General features: G+C 37.7%; 1 protein-coding gene across 4 annotated transcripts in view; it reads right to left on the bottom strand.

The window, feature by feature from the left end:
* The window catches only part of gabrg2 (gamma-aminobutyric acid type A receptor subunit gamma2), a 101,855-nt gene that overhangs the window by 9,123 nt on the left and 70,873 nt on the right, over positions 1–21,859 (bottom strand). For all 4 annotated transcript variants that reach the window (XM_079586161.1, XM_079586162.1, XM_079586163.1 and 1 more), the window contains exons 7-8: positions 11,184–11,336; positions 827–1,032 (exon numbers count right to left, since the gene is read on the bottom strand). In XM_079586161.1, the coding sequence (XP_079442287.1) occupies positions 827–1,032; positions 11,184–11,336 (359 nt within the window). The remainder of the gene's footprint in view (positions 1–826; positions 1,033–11,183; positions 11,337–21,859) is intronic.

Raw genomic sequence — 21,859 nt, 5'->3', positions numbered from 1 at the left:
CAAACTACAGAATATACTCTTCCAGTCAAAGGTTTGGACACAATTACTTTATTATTTCTATTTTCAACATTTATAAGTATATAACCGTCCACTGTCAGGCCAAACCGTTCGAGATGCTTAACCGTTCCATTCCATGCCGATCCGGTCCAGCCGGTTAGATTATATAATGCAAGATACTAGGCCTATTTAATAATTTATTTGAATTCTAAAAAATGTTGTACTAACAAAATATGAATTAATGTCAATGGCAGGTAATTTTGATGTAATGGGTTATATAGAGATCCACTGCATTACAAGATTTGTAAGTCCAAATTGTATAGTCCTAGAGATGTAAATTATGCTTAATGTAAATAAAAGCAAACCAAAAACCGTGCTCAGAGAACACTTTGTCATTGTGCAGTGCTGAACCAAGCTCAAGTGGAAATATAACTATAACCTTAGCGTTCTTAAAACAGTTTGGCCCAACAGTGGAAAAGAGACTTATGATTCCAGTTCTTTACAATCAATATTCCCAACCAACTAAAAGTATATGATGTGATTCTATTTAAACAGTACTGAAGGAATTCACATGCCTGCTGGATAATGTTTGCCTGCACTATAAAACTAGTTATAAGCATTTAAGTACCTTAACCTTACACAGCCTAGGCAGCTCACTAACTTGTGGAAGAGTGCTATTATTTGGAGTACTTAATCCATGACCCTAAAATACTAACAACAGTTCTCAAATAGGTTAATCTAAAATACTTACAACACTGGTAGTAAATACACTTTATAATATTGCTGTACTGTAGGTGATAATGTGAATTGCTTTAGGAAGTGTACTCACAGGATTTTTCCTCTTCTTGTCTTTTTTTGGATTGGGCTTGCGGTTGCTCACAAAGTAGTGGAGCATCCCGTACTCAATTAGAGCAGCGAAAACAAAGATGAAGCACACAGATACGAAGAGGTCCATAGCTGTGACGTACGACACTTTGGGTAAGGACTTCCGAGCGATGGTACTCAAAGTGGTCATGGTAAGCACAGTTGTGATTCCTGGGGAACAAAGTAAATAACACTGAAATAAGAGCATGGACATTTCAACATCTGGATTACTGAGGTTACATCTGTGGTATTTATCTTTCACACGGCTAGTCCACGCTTGGGGTTTGGATTTTAATTCCTACTGGACAACAATTCAACCATTCATTTAAGAGACAACGTAAAAAACAAATGATTACATACATATTTTTTATTTATTATTATTGTTCTGAAAATATAAAATAATAAGATATGGTGAATATATAAATACTGCATATTTACTATTAATTAATTATTAAATTAAATTAATTTTAAATGTTAAGGAGTCTAACCAATTCACTAAATTGGTCAGAACCCACAATATATTAATTTGGATTCTTCATATAGCACCTTTTTGAAGAGATTTTGGGGTAAATTAGAGTTTTTTTTTAAATAAATAAATACAAATGTATTACAAACTACACTTACAGAAGATACAGGGTATTCAAAAAGTATTCAGACCCCTTCATTTTTTTCAGATTGTATGTTGGAAGCCCTTAATGGAAAAATGCTTTATTAATTCTACACAATCTAAACTACAATGTGCAAATGACTGACTTTACTATAAAGTTTGATTCCCACTGAAAGATGACAAAACAAGATGAAGAGGGGTTTTAGAAAGCAGCCTACTTGTAACATGAATCTTTAATGTGATTTTAAATTGTATTTTTAAAACCATTGACATCACATGAGCAGTTTAAGTAAACATGCTAGATCCTTGCTCGTTCAAGGATGCTCTTTTATAATACAATTGAAGGAAAAACAAAAGAAATACAGTGCCTGCAAATCTCCAAGCCTTTTAAGAGATCACAAGGCCAATAGCAATACAGACTTAAAAGTCAGAAGCTCATCTGAAGCTAAATCCAATGGCTCAAAAGGAGGATTTGTCAAAGCCTCCAACGCCAGAGATGTATCCCAAAGCAGAATGCTTACCAGGCAGAATATTCTCAACTGTCTCGCCCACGCATAAAACAGGATATCATGGAATGTTTTCCCAAACATAGACCAGTAAAGGACACACACTCAGCCGCAATAACTGCTTCATACAACTTTAGTGTAGCTGCAGATGCACCTGCTCCTGTAGAAAAGCCAGCACTGAACCTACAGGCCGGTGAAATACAAAGTTCTATCATAAAACTCTAGATGGCGCAGGCCAATAGGTCCCTGCTCATAGGACTACTCAATCTGCTCGTAATCACATCATTATCTATAGGGCACAGCTGATTGGTTGCCGCTGTATGCTTGCATGCTCAACCTTCAAAAACATGGGTAGCATTTGCCTTAAAGGTGCAGCGCACTTTCAGAAACCCTCCACCTTCCCCAGCTCCACCTGTATAGATCTGCTAAGGGTAATTCATGTATGCTATATGTTACAGAAGCAGCAGCATGAATTACTTGCTCACAGCAGCATGTCATGTATGTATTGGCAGCAGCAATAACCTACAGCAGCGATAAAAGTAGCAGCAGCGTAGCAGATCTATTCCGCCAAGACCAAACATATCAAAATTGTCATATCCATTACCATATCCATCAAACACTCCGAGAGTTGTCATGACAGAACTTGATCTAGGCCCAGTGGTGCTAGAGGAGTCAGGGATCTCTGAGACTCTGAATGTCTGCCAAATCAGGCCCACATGAATGAAGCCTTCACTTCCCGGGCTTCAGCCCATGTCTCGACAGCAGATCAGCCCCCCTCATTCAGACTTCCTGGAATGTGAACTGCCCTAAGAGAAAAAGGAACTTGCCTTGCATTACCAAAGCAGAATGCACAGACCGACCGAGACAACACACTCAGTGTTGAGCCAAGCAGAGGCAAAAAGGCTGAACACATGGAGAAGACAATCATACCTGCATCGTGCAAGAAACCAGGATCATTCCTAGGAAGGTCTTTTGCTTCCTTGGCGCACTTTCAGAAACCCTGTTTAAACTCAATCCTTAGCCAATGACAGATAACGAAGTCCTGATGCCGAACCACCAATTCCTATGATTGTACTAAAACTAGCTAATTGCCAAGGTAATTTAGAACTGTGGCAGAAGGAAGTGGAGTGAAGTCAGCTTCGGGAGAGCGAGTTTAGGAGCCGAGCGGTAAGAAAATGGGTCAACTCTCTGATAACTAACTGTTTCCTCTCTCAGTAACAGACAGGTAGAGAATGTAAGCTGACTGCCTACTTGGTATGGGGAAAGATAGACAAGCCTGACTCAAAAATAATAATAATACTGAAACGCTGATTTTGTTGTGCTATGCCCATTTTTCTTTGCGTCTGTAAATTAAGTAAATTAAAATGATCTCGTCGGGCCCTGACTTCTACTTCCCACATCTTCAATCTTGCTAAATATGCACAACCCAGGGCCTCAACGGGGCAAGAGCCGTGTCCATATATTTTGTAAACATCTGGGAAGCCAAGAAAAAGAACACGAAACTGGTAAGCCCTAAAGCAAACCATAGAAACTTCCTGTGTGTCTGAACGCTGTCTTCTGAAACTGAACACACTAAGCATGAAATTCAGAGGACGCAAATCCAGATGCAGACCTTCTATCTTTTTCATAGCCAGAAAATACTGGCAAAAGTTAGTTTCCCTTTGAGGAGGAGACACCTCCTCTATGGCTCTTTTGTTTCTTGAAAGAAAATGTAGTCAAGTCACATTTATTTAGCACTTTATACAATGCAGATTTCTTTCAAATAAGCTTTACAGTGATACACAGTAAAATAACGATTCAATGACGCACACATAATTCAATTCTGCTGTGAAGTAGCTCTAAAACGACAATAGTAAACAGTCATTATTCATTTGAAATCAGTTCAGCGTTGATTCAGTTTGGTTCAATAACTATTCAATTCATCAATTATGCAATGTGTTCAATTACAGTTTTGGATGTGTCATCATCAGCTCAATTCAGTTCTCAACCCAATAGTGTCAGTGCATTCAAGTCAATAATATTACAGAATATTAAGTGTCCCCAACTAAGCAAGCCAAAAAGCCATGCCACCAAATCATTTGAGAGAGCTGACCGTGAGGTGTCAACCCGTGGAGTCACCATGTCAGGGGGAGATAACCTCCTAGGAAAAGTTCAGACAGAGAGAGCAGTCTGCATCTCTGACCAGGACTGACCATTAAGGAGCCTTTGCTGCCGGCCTCAAGCTAACACATTGGCGGGGGTTACATACACACTGGCACACGAGTCCAGGGGGCCCAATCTCTCTGAAAGATCAGCTAAGCTGCAGCATCTCTGTTCTGCCTCTCCAGGGGTCGCTGCAGAGAACTGGAGCAGAAATTACTTGAAGGAGGTGCAGGCTCTCAAGCTCTGCGTGGGATGAGATACCGAAAAGTTGCTGACTGCTGCTTCGCAGCCTGAAACTCATTGAAGACAGCAGAAACAGTCTCGTCAAAAAGCATTGCAAGCTTTAGAACCCTGACATAAATCCTCACATACAAACATAACCGAAGCTTAAATCTTTATCGGGAGAGAGTGAGAGTAAAAGAGAGAACTCAACTGGATGGCTCTCCATAGCTACAGTGTTAGCCGATCTCCCCCTTTCCATGAAAAAAAAGAGAAATGAGAATGGAGCATTACTGTCATCATAAAACTTTAGTAGTGCGGAATATAGACAAGCTGCCAAGTATCGAATGAACATGTTGAAAACCGAAGCATTTAACACACTTTTACGTGTCCTTGCTCGAGATCTTCCAAAACGGCATTGTGTTAACCCTGAGGAGATTACCAAGGAGAATAATCCAATTGAAGTGATCACTAAACACAATGAATCATTATACAACAACCAACACAAGCAGATAAATGATCTTCCTGAAGAGAAATCTGAGCTGTAGAAAGTAGACATTAAAAGATCAGCGCTGATATTTTTTGCACATGGTATCAGTTTACATAATTTTTTTGCATGCAAACCTAGTACTATAAATTGTATTGTGACTACCCTTGATTGTAGATTGTTTGAATATACACTGAGGCTTTCAGCAAAATTCATGCGATCAGAAATGTTGTTTCAATGCGCTGATCAGGATTTATTGTGCATGATTATTCTGCTGTGTAATAAAGAGGCCAACAATAGAGCATGATTGTCCGGGTTGGTTGCAGTAAGGCGAGGAGTGTTGACGATCTTTTCCAATGGTACGTTTATTCAAAGAAAACAAACACAAAACAAACTAGATCCATGAAGCATAGGAGCACAGGAGTACTGGTAACCAAACCATAAACCAACAACAAGAACGGACAACAAACAACTCAAATGAAAGATGAAACAATGAGTAAGGGAAATCAATGAACAAATGAGAAACAAATATAAGGTAAGATGGTGCTTTTGAGTAGACTGGCATGCCGTCTTTTGCTGTTTGTGATACGATTTATTCGTATTCGTGTTTGGGCAGTGTATGAGCACTAAAAGTCTTTGGTGGTTGTGCAGGTTTTTATCAGTTGACAATTTGTTAGTTTTGAGGTGCAAGCATTTAAAGTAGACTTGAGTAGGTCAACTCATATACAGTTCTCCCAATTATAACAAGGTTTGTATTTTGTTAATTTTCTGATTTTGGGCACTGGATCTGGTTTTGTCTAGTTATAGTTATATAGTTTGCTATAGAAAATATTTGATTCTCAGATCATTTTCTTATTATGTTTAATGTTTTCTCTCTCTTCCTACTTCAAGCAGCCCGTCGTGCTAGTTCTATAAATGCTCTGTCTGCCTTTAATTTTCAGAGGTTTATAATTCCTGTATGCAATTTCAGAGTATTCTCCATGCAGGGGTTAGATGAGTCGGTGACTGACTTTAACTGGTTGCAATGATAGCTCGCTTACACAAATGGAGACAAGTAGAGAGGAAATTGAAAAAAAGACAGACTCCAGGTTTCATATGAGATACTTAGAGATTGTATGGTTTCGTACCAACAGTTTGTTAAAGTGGTCAAGGAAGTGGTTTTGAACTTAATTTGTCACAATTACCATAGTCCTAAAGTATTATTTTGAATAATAAATAGAGTCCTGAATCCTGAGGTCCAGTTTCACAGACAGGGCTTAGACTAAACCAGGATTATGACTTAGTTAAATTAGGACATTTAAGTAGCTTTTATAAATGTGCCTTAGAAAAAAACATTACTGATGTGCATCTTGAGACAAAACAATGGCACTGACATATTTTAAGATATGAAACATGAGACAGCCGAAACATGCATTCTTAGGACTTAGGACTAGTCTGAGAAACTACTAAATTTAGTTTCTGATTTTAATATGATTTTTTCAAGGTTAGTTTATAAAGTTTGTCAAGTCGAATATTTGTAGAAATTAGGATTTTCCATCCTCATTTTCACTCTCAATTTCAAGGGGAATTTCAGATTTTGCGGAAACAGAAGTCGCCCACTGCTGTGATTGGCTAAATCATTCATCGCACCATATCCATGCTCTCCTTTACAGCATGTCATGTGTTTTGATACTCGAGATAGCAAGCGCTGTGATAGAGCCGTTTGAGTCAGATTTCGAGGAAGAAGACATTGAAATTTCACCACGAGAAACCCCTGACAGTAAACTAATGGCTTGTTGGATTGCTGACGACCTCCATGCACCCGTGCTACTTCTGACCAAGGACAAATGGATCTGAAACGTTTGCTTTGTCGTGTCCAGTGTAGACACGGTGAGATTAAAAATAAGAGTACTTACCAGCGTTGCCGCCGAGGACAAAATGCTTGCCACTGCCAGAGATGGGCAGAAATACACGGAAAATGTATAAAAATAAAAATACAAAATGCCTCAGGTGAAATGTATCAAAATAAAATATCAAATATAATTAATTTTAAATTATAAAATGTATTTTAAATAATTTAAATACAATATTTTGTATTTTGAAAATATATTAGACTGAAATCTATCCGGGCCTATTCTGAATGCAAAGAACATTGGTTTGACTTTATTTTGATGGTCCCTTTAACACATTCTGTTGACTATAAGTGACGTTGCACCTACATGTCTACTAACTATCATTAGATTATCAATAGAGTATTAGTAGAGTATTAGTAGACTGGTTAGGGTTGTTGACATGTAGTTGCAAAGTTACATATAGTCAGTATAATGTCTGTTGGGGGACCATCACAATAAAGAGTTAGCAGATATTAAGCAGACAGTCTATTAATACTCGAATGCAAGTTAGTTGACATATAAATGCAAAGATTCTTATAGTCAACATAATTTTCAAAAGGGACCATCAAAATAAAGTGTTACCAGAACATTTTGCTGTGTACAACTTAGAATCTTTTGTCTTCATTTCGCCTGCCTCTTACCTTTTCCTGAAATAACATTACATTTTGTTGGTTTCGTGTGTCATACGTTTTGTAACCTGGCCTGTTGTCACCATATTGTGATGATGCAATTATTTGTAATGAGGATTTGAGGATAATGAGGATTTATTACATTTTATTTTATTTTGGTCATATCTCTCAAACTCACTGTGCTGATTGCTTTGATTTTCTATAAATATTTTTGAGTTTTCATTTTCTTTTCTGACATAGCCTACTCCAGTGCTTGTTAAAACACACTAGACATGCAAATTCTGTGCAGTTTGGGCACTTTTTGTGTGAAATCATATTTATTTTGTCGATCAAAAGTGTGCTTTCACTTTAATTGAGCGTGAGCAGCACAACAGAAATAGACTCGGCGCCGAAACCCACGCTTCACTGCTGCTCACGCGACGCTCCTGCTCGCGGTGTGAACGCATTGATTAACATGCACGCCGAAAAAATACGCGCTGCTCACGCTTGCGGTGTGAAACGGAATTTCACACCGCAATTCCGGTCACCAGCCGATCATCGGTGCATAGACCAAAATGTCATAAAAATAATTACATTAAAAAAGTACCAAATTCAAAATTGTCTCAGTTTAATGTTGAATTTGCTGATACTGATTGGAATAACGAGATGTTTTTGCAAAATCCAGATCATGTACTGTCAAATTTCCATAGGAGAGTGGAGACAATACGTCAAAAATATACAACTACCTGTAAAATACATATTAGACAAAATACAGTACCTTGGTTAACTCCTGATATTTTACAGCTCCTAAAAAAGAAGGCCTCTTCCTTGAAAGCCTTCAGATTATTAAAAACACCTGAAGCTAAGCTTATTTTCACACAGTTTAGAAATAAGTGTAATTTTGAATTATACAAAGCAAAACAGTCTTATTATGAAAATCAAATTAGCCGAACAGTTTCCAACCCAAGAACATTATGGCGAACATTGAAATCTATAACTGGTGAAAATAAAATTAAAAATAATAATAGTTTACAATTATCCATAAATGGTACTCTTCTTACTGATCATGATAAAATTGCTAATTCTTTTAATGAGTATTTTATTGCATCTGTACAAGAATTATCCTCTAAATTTACTATTCCTCTGTTTCTTACATCAGTACCAGCATTATCTCAGCAATTCTCTTTTTCTGAAATTGTACAAAATGATATAACTAATATTTTGTGTTCTCTGAAAGCTTCTCATGCTTGTGATATAAATAATTTAAACATAACTTTTCTTAAAACTCATGCCAGTACTCTTATACCACTCCTTCATCATTTAGTTAATTTGTGTATTAGACAATCAGTATTTCCTGCCATGTGGAAAACGGCCCAGATCACCCCGATGTTTAAATCTGATGATCCAACTAATATTTCCAATTACCGTCCAATTGCAATTCTACCAACCATTTCCAAGTTGCTTGAAAAATATTATATAATCAACTAATTAACCACCTTGAAAATAATAACCTGCTCAGTGATTGCCAGCATGGCTTTCGACCCTTGCGGTCAACTATGTCGGCCTTGCTGCTTCTCACTGAGCAAATACGTGCGTCTCTAAACAAGGGTCAGATTACTGGAGTTATATACATAGATTTTCAGAAAGCTTTCGATACAGTCAATCATCAAATTCTGTTAAACAAACTTCTTTTTTTTCATTTGTCATCTTCCGCAATAGATATGTTTACATCATATTTAAGTGACAGATCTCAGACTGTAAGCATCGGCACAGTAACATCACAGCCACGAGTGTGTTCTATGGGAGTTCCACAGGGCAGTATTTTAGGTCCTTTACTTTTCCTTATGTATATTAATGATCTTCCTTGTGTTTTTAATTTTTCTAGTTCTTTGCTATATGCTGATGACACTGTTATTTTTCTTTCTGGTTCTAATATCGACACAATCAATTACAAACTTAACACGGATCTGCAGCATTTACAGAACTGGTTGCAAGATAATCATTTAACACTTAATGTCAAGAAAACACAATGCATGTATTTTTATTCATCTAGGAGACAACTATCCATATCCAATCCTATCACTTTTTCTAATCAAACGCTTTTAATTGTATCAGCATATAAGTATTTGGGAGTCTATCTTGACTCACATCTTACTTATCAAGAACATGTTCAAACCCTAACCAGAAAGTTAAAATCAAAAGTTATATGTTTATAGCAAAATTAGATCATATTTGTTGCTTTCTGTTTCAAAAACCTATCTTCATGCCATCATTCTGTCCACTTTGTCGTATTGTTTACCTGTTTGGTCACTAACAACAAATGAGATTATCGAACCAGTAATAAGACTTTATAATAGAGCTCATAAGATCCATGTCAGGCTTCCAGGCTGGACTCACCACTGTACTGCACTATCTTTGTGTAATGCCTTGACATTTCAGAACTATAAAATAAGCCATGGGATAAACCTGTTTCATCAAATCTCAAATGGACACACTGTAACTGCTCTAACTGAATTGGTTCCGAAACTCAGCTCAAGGTCTGAGCGCACTACGAGATCTTTTACAAATGGACTTTTGCCTTTACCGGCTTTTAGAAACTGTTATGGACAGAGATCTTTTTTTCATGTGCTCACTAAAACCTGGAATGAGATCCCACAGCACATCAGGACTATCACATCAAGAAGACTATTTAAAATAACATTTGCTCGCCATTTAATGGACAGGTATATCTGTGACCATTGAGATGGCTCTATAGCCTCTCCTGTTGCCCAATATCTTGGTTTTGTGTGTCTGTTGTTGTCTTTAGCTGTCTAGTGTGTGAGCTTTGTTGTGTATGTGGTTTTTATGTTCTGCAGAGCAGGAACCTGCTGAAAATCAGTTTTATACTGAGCCAGGCCCGATTGTCCTTAATCTTTTCCTGTTTTAAAAATATAAATAAATAAATAAATTGTTGTTTTTAAATGTGCTATAGAAATAAAAGTTGATTGAACAAATGAACAGGAACTAAACACACAAAGAAACTAAACAAAGCAGACTAAACTTGACAATAATGATGGATATTGTGAAGCATGCTGTGTATCATCATAGATGCATGATGCGAAGTATCAGCTACATAACCAAATGCATACAAGGGTATTAGATTGTGTCCATGGGTTTGCGTGTGTGTGTGTGTGTGTGTGTTCACTACTTACTGCTCCTAATACATGTGCGCTAACTTAGATGGGTTAAATGCAGAGGACAATTTTCGAGTATGGTTGCCATACTTGGCCTTCACGTCATGTCACTGTCACCGCCGAAAGTGGCAATCGGAAGAGATCACCACATATTAAATGGACATTGTTTAAAACCAAATTCTTGTTGTTTCAACACAGCAGATAATGTATAATTATTAATGGTAATACACTGAGGTCAGAAGTCACTGCAGGATAGATGAGCTACTGAATAAGAAGATAAATATTTTTTTCTTTTTAAATATCCTGAATTGCCCCCTTAAAAGAACAAGGCCATTACAACAATGATTACAGGAACAGAAACAGGAAATTTGCTTTCAGTAAAATATGAACATGCTTTTAAATGCAGCACATGTTACACTGCATTGTATCATCGACATACATATTTATACAATTTGAAAAATGTTTACAAATGTGTCAAAAACCATCTACAATCAAGATAAAACATTTTGCCATTGGAGTAAGAAAATAAATTGATCTCAAGATACATTCTCTTAATTATTGTTTTGTTTTCTTACATAATTTTATTCTAAAGTAAATTGCCTTGATTTAAGGATGTTAGGATTTACTGTACAAAAAAGACAGAAATACTGATTCAGAAAACACAACACAAAGGTTGTACATCATGTAGAAAGTAAACAGAAAGTTTTACCCAAGGAGGTTCTGGCTGGCACTGCGTCCTTGTTGATCCAGAATGAAACCCATGACAGGACAACGATCAAAGTACAGGGGATGTACGTCTGGATGGTGAAATAACCCATTCTTCTGCTCAAGTCAAAGAAGACCGTCAGAACCACATAATCTCCTGGGGACAGAACAAAATCTCATATTATTAACAGTATGCATCTTCGATACATATACAGTACTCTCTACATTATATCTTTTCATAGATAATTGTAACCAAAGTTAAAATGCCTTATAATATTTGCAGATTCCTTGTTACATCTGAAATTAGATGTTTGTCATGTCGTTTTAATGCATTATACTTACTAAAGTTGTAACCACGCATGAATGGATTATTAAGTATTTTAATGTATATTATAACTGTGGTTATTATTCATGACACCATATATACAATGCATTATAAGGTGTATTACAAGGCATAATGAATGCATTAAAAATAATTTTATAATGCATTATATATGAAGGCTTTAAGTAATGTGTCAAAAATTACAGAAACATTACAAAATTAAGTAACGTTATATTATACATATACAGGGGATAGCATGATATTATACATAAAACTCTAAAATAACTATGCAATAATGAGTGTGTGAAGTAACCGGGTGTAAACTCTTATGAAAGAAACGAGCACAGCCTTGCCGTCTCTGCACATCTTTCAGAAATCAGAGCTGTCAAGAGTAATATCAACCAAGATCATAGGCTACATAATACGCTACACATTTTCTACTATTTGATATGTCAACTTAAATGTTTTAAACCTTGTACAATATGATATAGGAATATGTAAACTATGAATGAAATGAGAAGTTGCCGCGTTGCCGTCTCTGCATCTCTCAGAAATCAGAGCTTGCCAGGAGTAATATCAACTGATGCTGAATCATACACATAATCTGTTATTTTATGTCTATTTAAACGTTTTAAACCTTGTACGATATGTCTCAATCTCTCCCAGAGCCGACAAGCATTTAAGGAATCTATCATAAATTGATAGATTTGCATTTATAGTACAAGTTGTTTAAACAATTTTCAATATTTTCTTCAATATTTTCAAGCCATCTTGCACGTTCTATAATCAGCTATTTTATATAGGGTCCTTTTATTCAAGGTTGTGACTGTCCTGCCATACCCCTGAAAAAAAAAAAAAAAAAGATTTTTTTTCTTTTATATAACATTCTTGTTTTAATTAGAAGATATTTCAAGTTTTATAATAAAAAAAAAAATTTTTTTTTACACAATGCATATTTGTTAAATGAAACCTATGAGGGGAACATAATTACTTTTAAAACTGTCTTTTCCTTTTGGTTTAACCCCTGCCCACTTTTATCTGAATAAAGATCCAGATATAAATAATTTGTGATTGCTACAGATCCATATCCATATATATATATATACACATTTCAACTGAGGCTGTTAAAATTCACTTTGCATGTTTCGGGTAAGCATTTGATATCTGCATACACATTACCAAGATCACATAAAGCACATACAGAAGCAGAAAAATAAAATGATGTGATGTTAATGTGTAATTCACAACCTTCCAGCCACAGAAGCAAGGTTGAATGTGATAATAAAGAGTCGGCTAACCCCACCTTTGCAGAACTTATCCAATACTACAAGACCTGAGAAACATGGTCTTCCACCAGAGCTCGGGCCATACCGGTGGCTGGAGAGAGAGCTCCTCCTCAGGGGCCAAAGACTTGTGACTCCCCACTGCATGAGGCAAGAAATCCTCCACAGTATACACGAAGGACACCAAAGTATTGTCAAGTGCAGTCAGAGCTTGAGCCCGTCAGTTTGTCTGGTGGCCAGGACTATCCGTGCGCATCAGTCACCTTGTGGAAAACTGCAGCTTCTTTTCACAGTATAGGGCAGAGCACAGAGAGGCCTTGTTGTGCAGTCTAATGCTGGAGAGACCACAGACGTATACTTCTGGAAGAAGAATTCATACCTCCTTGTTGTGGATTATTTTTCGTGTTTCAATAGCCACGTTTCCATTACAGATATGCGCAAAACTTTTGTAATATTTTCTAAAAAACTATTGCGAAATTCCATTAACCGATGTTATGTGACTAAAATATTTTTTCTCTCTTCCGATAAGTCATTACAAAGATCATGGCAATGGATGTTGGTAGGTTTATGTATATCCCAGCCACCGCAGCCAGCAGCCATATCACCCTGTAGCCCAAGACTGGTTGCCCACTGAAGCTAAGCAGGGCTGAGACTGATCAGTACCTGGATGGGAGACTCCTGGGAAATCCAGGTTTCTGCTGGAAGAGGTGCAAGTGAGGCCAGCAGGGGGCGCTCACCCTGTGGTCTGTGTGGGTCCTAACGCCCAGTATAGTGACGGGGACACTACTGTCAAAAGAGCACCGTCCTTCGGATGAGACGTAAAAAACGAGGTCCTGACTCTCTGTGGTCATTAAAAATCCCATGGCACTTCTTGTAAAAAGAGTAGGGGTGTAACTCCGGTGTCCTGGCCACATTCTCTCCAATGGCCCTTGCCAATCATGGCCTCCTAATAATCTGCATCCACTGAATTGGCTCGATCACTCTCTCTCCTCTCCACTATAGCTGGTGTGTGGTGAGCGCACTGGCGCCGTTGTACTGTGGCTGCCGTCGCATCATCCAAGTGGATGCTCACACTTGTGGTGGTTGAGGAGAGATCCCCTGATATGATTGTAAAGCGCTTTGGGTGTACAGTAGTACATATGAAAGCGTTATATAAATGCCTCATTCATTCATTCATCCCAGCCAACGCACTAGCCATTATTTTTAATCGAAGGAGACGTAGGTGTGTTATTCAAGCATTAATGGCAAGGAAAGCCCCTTATACTTGGGAGTGCCATATATGAGATGTTTCTCCCTCATATCTGCTTCGAGGTCTTGATAAATTGTGGCATTTCTTTGTTGTTTAGAATCCAAAATTCACATAATTCTTTTGAGTTTAATAAAGAACTCTGTCTCGTATTCTGTCTTAACATACCGTGCCTTCTTTAAAGAATGATCGACTTTTACGTACGCCAGGTGACCTGTAAATGCGGTAAAACTGTTTCCATTGCAGTTTTGCAAAATATTCCTTTTTCGAATTGCCTGTAAAACCACCTCATGCGAGCGCTAAAAACTTTTTTGCGATATATGGGAGTTTTGCACGTTTTTGACGTGTTTCCATTGGGTGTATTTTCAATTTTCAATTTCAATTTGTGCAATTTGAAGGGTAATGGAAAAGCAGCAAAAATGGAACAAACATATACAGTATGGTCAAAAGATCAGACATTAAGACTTGCAGTGTAAAACGCAACTTATTGTGTCTCAAAATGGACCAAAGCACAGTTGTATACTTTTTTTTTTTTTTTTTGTCAATGGGTTCACACATATTTCCAGATTAGCCCGAGGAGGAGGGGAGAAAAAAAAACCCTGTGATGAAGTATCGTGCTACACCTCTGGAAAATGGTTACTCTCCAGCATATGCACAATGACGCTACAGCTTTCAACTTCTCTATTCCCTCTCTGGTCGAACATCAAAGGATTCAGAAAAGCGAGCAAAGGAGAAACAGCAGCAGCAGTACAATTTGCATGTCCCTTAACCAGCACTGCAATCTGGTCAAAGCATGTCTGAATGATAATAAAGAGACTTTTGTCAAGCGAAAACACCCAGTTCTTACGTTATACACACTGCCGAGAGACTGGTCATGTGTACAGCTTACCTGCCTCAACTTCTGAAATCTGCTGTCACAACTGACACAGCAAAGGTGTTTTGTAAAGGGTATCATCAGTGTCTTGGACGGACATAATTGAATGTAACACATTGCCACCAAATGATGGACACGAAAAAATGCATGCGAAAATTTGGGACTCAAGTGTGCAAGGACCTTAGAAATTAAATAATAAATAATTAATAATAATAATTTGTTACATTTAAATAGCGCTTTTTCAGGGACCTCAAAGCGCTTCCCATATGGAAGGGGGGAATCTCCTCAGAATCCACCTGGATGATGCGACGGCAGCCATATTGCGCCAGAATGCCCACCACACACCAGCTTACTGGTGGAGAGGAGACCGTGATGAAGTCAATCAGTATATGGGGATGATTAGGAGGCCATGATGGACAGAGGCCACTTGGCAAATTTGGCCAGGATGCTGGGGTTACACCCGTACTCTTTTTCGAAGGACATCCTGGGATTTTTAATGATCACGGAGAGTCAAGACTCTAAACAGATTTTTTTTACCTTTGATGCATGTAAACATGTTGTAGGAGACTCCACAACAACATTAGGAAACTTTAAAGGAGAACTCCGGTCAATTTTAACATTGAGCTAAATTTTTTGTAAATTTGGAGTGCTGTCAATACAGAGAACAACGACAAAAATCGGTGTTGCCTACACCGTATTATCCTCTTTTTAAAATTTGCACCCTATTGACTTAAATGGGGTCTAATTTTAAACACACTTTTATTTCTCTTATCATCCTTGATGTGTCATACAAGTGCCCAGCCATGTTAGATGATTCCTTCAGAGTGAACACGAATGAATCTGACTGCAGTAGATGTGAAAGATATTAATACAAATTATGTTATATCAGCCAGCGCACAGACCTGTATTTAGTTCCTGTTTTCGGTCGAAGTCCAAAGTAGTCGATTGTCGAGTTCAAGCGCATAGGTTTAGTCATAGATATATATATAAACACTAGATCTCTTAAGGCGGAGTCACTTCCGGCATCATAGGGCGGCCATCTTGTCACAGGGAAGCTTTCTGTAAGGTGAGTGATCTGCACGAACACAAATACTCTTATCTCGCTGAAATCTTGACGGATTTACAAACGGTTTGGTTTCTTACAAACGTTATTAACATGGCTATAATTCTGGATGCTTGAACATGTTGAAATATATAATATTATAATTATTCATAAGAACGCAGTGTCATAACTACATCTCTGACGTTTATAACAAACCAACCCGTTTGAAAATCGGTAGATAATTGAGCAAGTTATGGTTATTTAAAAAGTACATGCATCATACAACACAATGTTACGAGTGAGCGAGCCCCCTGTGGCAAGATGGCCGTCGTGTGCGGCCGTCGACCTCCATTGGCCAACAGCGCGTACGAGGTATCTAGTGTTTATATATATATCTATGGGTTTAGTTACCTATGATCACATGCGTGAACTCGACAATCGACTACTTTGGACTTTGACCGAAAACAGGAACTAAATACAGGTCTGTGCGCTTGTTGAATTAACATAATTTTTATTAATATCTTTCACATCTACTGCAGTCAGATTCACTCGTGTTCACTCTGAAGGAATCACTCAACATGGCTGGGCACTTGTATGACACATCAAGGATGATAAGAGAAAAAAAAGCGTGTTTAAAATTAGACCACATTTAAGTCAATAGGGTGCAAATTTTAAAAAGAGGATAACACGGTGTAGGCAACACCGATTTTTGTCGTTGTTCTCTGTATTGACAGCACTCCAAATTTACTAAAAATTGAGCTCAATGTTAAAATTGACCGGAGTTCTCCTTTAAAATAGCATAATAGGGGCCCTTTAATAGTCTAAATTGATATCCGATTTGCCTCTGACCTGCAGCACCCAATCTGAAACCACTTTATTTACGAAAATATTGACCTGCAATCCAGTAGGGGGCGCACCACAACGCATGTGAGTTGTGTTGACTCAAGACCGGAAGATGTTCTGTGAACATGCTTTGGATAATATTGATTTTTAAATATAGAGGTATGTTTTTTTTTTTTTTGCACAAACAAAGCACTTGCTTGGATTACTCTAATGATGTATTTCTTATCGCTCTAGACCTTAAATTGCATTGCTCCCAATTAAGAAGGAACTGAAAGCTCTCAGATATAATCAAAAATGTGTTCGCGTTGCGGGTGTGAAGCCAGGATGAGTTTTTTTGACAACTCAGAAGGTGTGATTTATCCACCAAAACAGCGAATTTAGTCGAAAAGTGACACGTTTGCATACCTGAGCAAATGCAACAGTTGGGGGAATAGTCTGTTCCTTTGCCTTTTTGATCTCAGACTCTCTGCAGTTTAAGATTTCTTTGTTTTGACAATGATCTTCAGAGCACCTTTAAAGACCTCCTCCCTTTGTTAAAAAGTTAGAGATGAGAGTGTGAGGTAACCTACTTGCTCTTCTGAGAAATCACTTCCTTCCTTATTTTCATCTGCTGATGGTATCATTAAAGGTACCTGCAACTGCAATGTTTCATACATACTGATCCTGTTCTTTCTGATGACAGGGCACTTTTCTGATGGACTGCTCCCAAATTGTACTTACCATATTCCGCAGTTCTCAATTTGTATTCATTAAGACCTGCATGAGTTGAAGCCCCTAAGCAACCTTTTCGAATGGCAAATTGCTGTACAAAAACACCCTAATTAAGCATACTCAGCAATGTCAAAGTCAAAGAACACCACTGTCTGCGTTTACTAATAAGGCATCACAGATCATCAAAAATGACTCCTAAAAAGTTGAACGTCGAAATAAAACTGTTCATTATATAAAGCGATCGTGTATCTTCAGAAAATTTGGACTAAACCACTTAATTCATATGGATTACTTTTAAGATCTCTTTACAAACTTTTTTTGAAGCGTCAGAGTGGTACTTGCATCAGTGGAGAGACAGAAATCTCTCAGATTTAATTTGAAATACCTTCATTTGTATTTTGAAGATGAATGAAAGTCTTAGGAGTTTGGAACGCCATGATGAGTACATCAGGAGTAGTTCCAACGAGTTTTGAACATGATCTTGTACAGCCCCTCTCGAAAAGAACAAATTTGGATCAGAGTGTTTTTATCAAATTATCGTCCCATCTCGAATTTTTTTTTTAAATCTGAAGTCTTAGAAAATGTTGCTTTAAACCAAGTGCAGGCCTTTCAAGCTCAAAATGACATTGGTGAACATTTTCAATCTGGGTTAAATGCAAATTACAGTACAGACACGGCCCTGCTTAAAGTTTTAAATTATAACTTTACTTCGATTTATTCTGGTGACTGAGATTCTAGCCTTGCTAGACCTCAGTACAGCGTTCGATACTATAGATCACAACATCCTTATTGCTCGCCTATGAAAGACTGGGGGTATTCGGGGTATGGCTCTTTAATGTTGAAATATTTTCTCTTTAATAGGATCTTCTCAGTTAATATTGGTCAACTTTTCTCCAAGTCTGCTTCCTTGATTTGTGGTGTTCCGCAAGGTTCTAATTTTGGTCCAACTCTGTTTTCACTTTATGTTACCTTTAGGTTCTATTTTTCAAATGCACGGAGTATCTTTTCACGGTTATGCTGACAACACTCAGGTGCACCTACCTCTACAAAAACAGGACAGGTGGTCAATTGAGTCATTACTACATGAAGTTGAATTACAGATTTAACTTATGCAAAACTGAGATAATCTGGGTTGGGACCTCCGATTCCCAAAATCTTTCTGATATGTGAAAAGTAGCTTCATTCTGCAAATCGGTGGTTAATCTGGGAGTACAGTTTGATGACTCTCACATCACAACAGACATTTATCACACAGTTTAGCACTTGTATATGACTATTTATATTTATATAAATGTACTTGGATTTATTATAGGCTACACGCATACTTAATGAAATGGTAATGCTTATTGTACTGTATTTAGTTAAAGAATAATATTATTTCATACCTCAAACTTATAATAATAAAAGCTATGGCAGTCTGGCAGAGGCAGTGTTGTGCTCTAAGCAATGTTCTGATGTGAAACCTTGGGTCCTGGCATTCATGTGGATGTTAACTTTGACACCTACCACCTACCTAAAGATTGTTACAGACCATGTAACAATTCATGGCAATGGTGTTCCCTGATAGCAATGGCCTCTTTCAGCAGGATAATGCACCCTTCCACACTGCAAAAAACTCTGTTTAAGAATGGTTTGAGGAGCATGACAGAGTTAAAGGTGTTTCATTGGCCTCCAAATTCTTCAGATTTCAATACGATTAAGCATCTACGGGATGAGCTGGACCAACAAATTAGATCCATGAACCCAACCTTGCAACATGCAGGACTTAAAGGATCTGCTGCCAATGACTTGGTGCCAGAGACCACAGGACACCTTCAACGGTCTTGTAGAGTTTATGCCTCAACGCATCAGAGTTGTTTTGGCTGTACAATCTTAGGCAGGTGGTTTTAATGTTGTTTATGATCAGTCTATTATTATGTTAATTGAAATTAAATTACTTAATTGCAATAACTTACTGTAAGAGTAATGCACAGATGCACATGGAAAATGCAGAACACGCATGAAACCTTGGGACTCTCTCGACAGATTTGCTTCACTTTTGTTGGGTTCAGAGCCTCATAGAAATACCTCTGATCACTTTAGGAGTTTGTCCATATTTAACCCAGTTGTTTCTTTATGGCAACCAAAGATATGCAAGATAGAATTGTGCTACATTCAAATTTGATTGGCATAACTGGCACAAATCAATATGAATCTGAAATAATAAGATAACAACAATATAAACAAAATAATTAATCACAACCATAAACATAAGTGTGTTCTGTTTTGTGTTTGCTGCAGTGAAATCAAACATCTAAATCAAGGTTTTTTTGAAATAAAATATTTTAGTAATTTCTTAAGCCCTGCATGTATAACCAATCACCCATCTTTCAAAGCGGCAGAGGGAGATTGTTTTTGAACTAAAATGACTTCTTCCTGTTGCTTTTTTTGTCATATAGGCTTTTTCCAAAAGAAATATAGATGATGGCACAGCGCAGTGGTATCAGTCCTCTGCTCAGATGATATGAATGTTTGACTGAAGTAGCTGTGTCATCTCCCTTGCATTCATTTCATTCTCAGCTCAAGGACTTCAAAGAAGCCCATTGCTCAGATTGTCCCTAATGAGAGCACAGCACAACACCTCAAAGGCTGAATCTGCCAGGAGATCTTATCTGACAGTCTGCTTGCCTGTAATGGAACAAATGGTGGGAGTGTAAAAAAAAAAAAAAAAAGATGAGATGAGATGAGATGCCTATTTGCCTTTTATCTCTGCACAGTGGGAATATTCTCAGACATTCTCTGTTTGAGGGCAACATTTTTCATCTCTCTCTTTTCTTTCTGTTTCTTTCTTGCATTGAGACATATGCAAATCACAAGCAACCATGAATAGAAAGAAAGTTTGCCAAAAGATGGTTAAAATAGCTTCAGCACAGGCCAGGAACCTTCATGTATACAGAAAAAATGCATTGAATTATGTATAATTTTGTATTTGGATATTTTATTCTAAAAAAAGACAAGGATACCTGATTATTTTAAGCAATGTAAAGGCAAAATAGCATTTCCAGTCCATCTCTCAGTTGGATCTGGGCTGCGTTTAAGTCCACTTTTAGACATATACCATTGAACTTCTCCTCGGGGGAATCCCCACCGTCATTTTGAAGGGTGTTCATCTTCGTCAAGTGGACTAGGGAAGTTTATCTGGACAGTCTACTCAATATATCCTCTTCATGCAGATTAATAGACCTCAATGCAACACGATTGTGACGTTACAGCAGATCACGCTTAATTTACGCCCACCCCAACTCTGGTGTATGATATTAGAGTTATTTTGACATTTAACCGCATAATAGTTGTAGCTACCTGATGTCACGGTTCATGGGTCTGTGTGTTCATCCTTGCATGTTTTGTGTTTCTGTCTTTGACCTGATTTGCTGTCTGCGTTGCTAGGCAACTCATTGCGCTAATGAGTTAATCAGGTCAACCACACCTGGCACTCATTATATTTCTCGCTATATCTGCACTTGTTTTTACAGTCATTCTTTGTCGGATCGTTGTTTGTTCATGCCTGCCGTTTTCCTTTGCCGTCCAGTGTCTAGTTCCTGTTCCAGTTTGTTTTACCTCTTGTTCAAGCTGGATTATCTGCTGTTATCATTCTTGAATTCTCTCTAGATATACCCGGTCGGCAGTCTGCGCCACCAGCCCACTGTAGTCTGATCCTCACTGCCAAAGCGGTCATCTCTTACCTGCTATTCTGCAACATCTGACCATCTATCTACTATGTTGAGTTGATTTTTTTAATAAACTATTGATTGCATTCACCACTGGATCCCGTTGTTATTTCCCTGACACCTTAAGCTGGCTGTTTTTTTACATAGTTAGGCTATAGCTATTGTATTATTATTTTTGTTTGTGTATTTTATATAAATATATTAATTATTATTATTTTTTAAATAGAGGCCTGTATAATGGTGTCTAAACAAATTTATAAAAAAAAATACATAGCCTATAAAAAAATCAGCCCCATAACGGATTCCAAGGTGATCAAGAGCTTAGGGTGTTCCATTTAAATGCATTTCAAGGTTTCCAACAGTAGTGGGCACTTATGCAACTTAAGCAATGATGTACATCTGAGTGAACGAGACGGAGGGAAGTTATTAAGGGAAGGGCATACAAATTGAACTTAAACCCAGCCCTGTTCAATCCGAGCAAAATGATCTATTCTCCCCTTTGGTTCTGTCTGTCACGATCCCTTTCAAGGGTGTCCAATGGTGGTTTAAAGCAGCACTGCTTTGTTTGGGCAGGCTTTAAAGTTTCCTGGTTCATGACGTCACCCACCTCTGACGTTCACCTCTGATTTTACATGTGCTTCAAGACATCATC

This window comes from Phoxinus phoxinus (genome assembly GCF_949152265.1).
Source record: "Phoxinus phoxinus genome assembly, chromosome: 17".
Classification (NCBI taxonomy): domain Eukaryota; kingdom Metazoa; phylum Chordata; class Actinopteri; order Cypriniformes; family Leuciscidae; genus Phoxinus; species Phoxinus phoxinus.
This window is presented reverse-complemented; position numbering and strand designations above follow the sequence as displayed.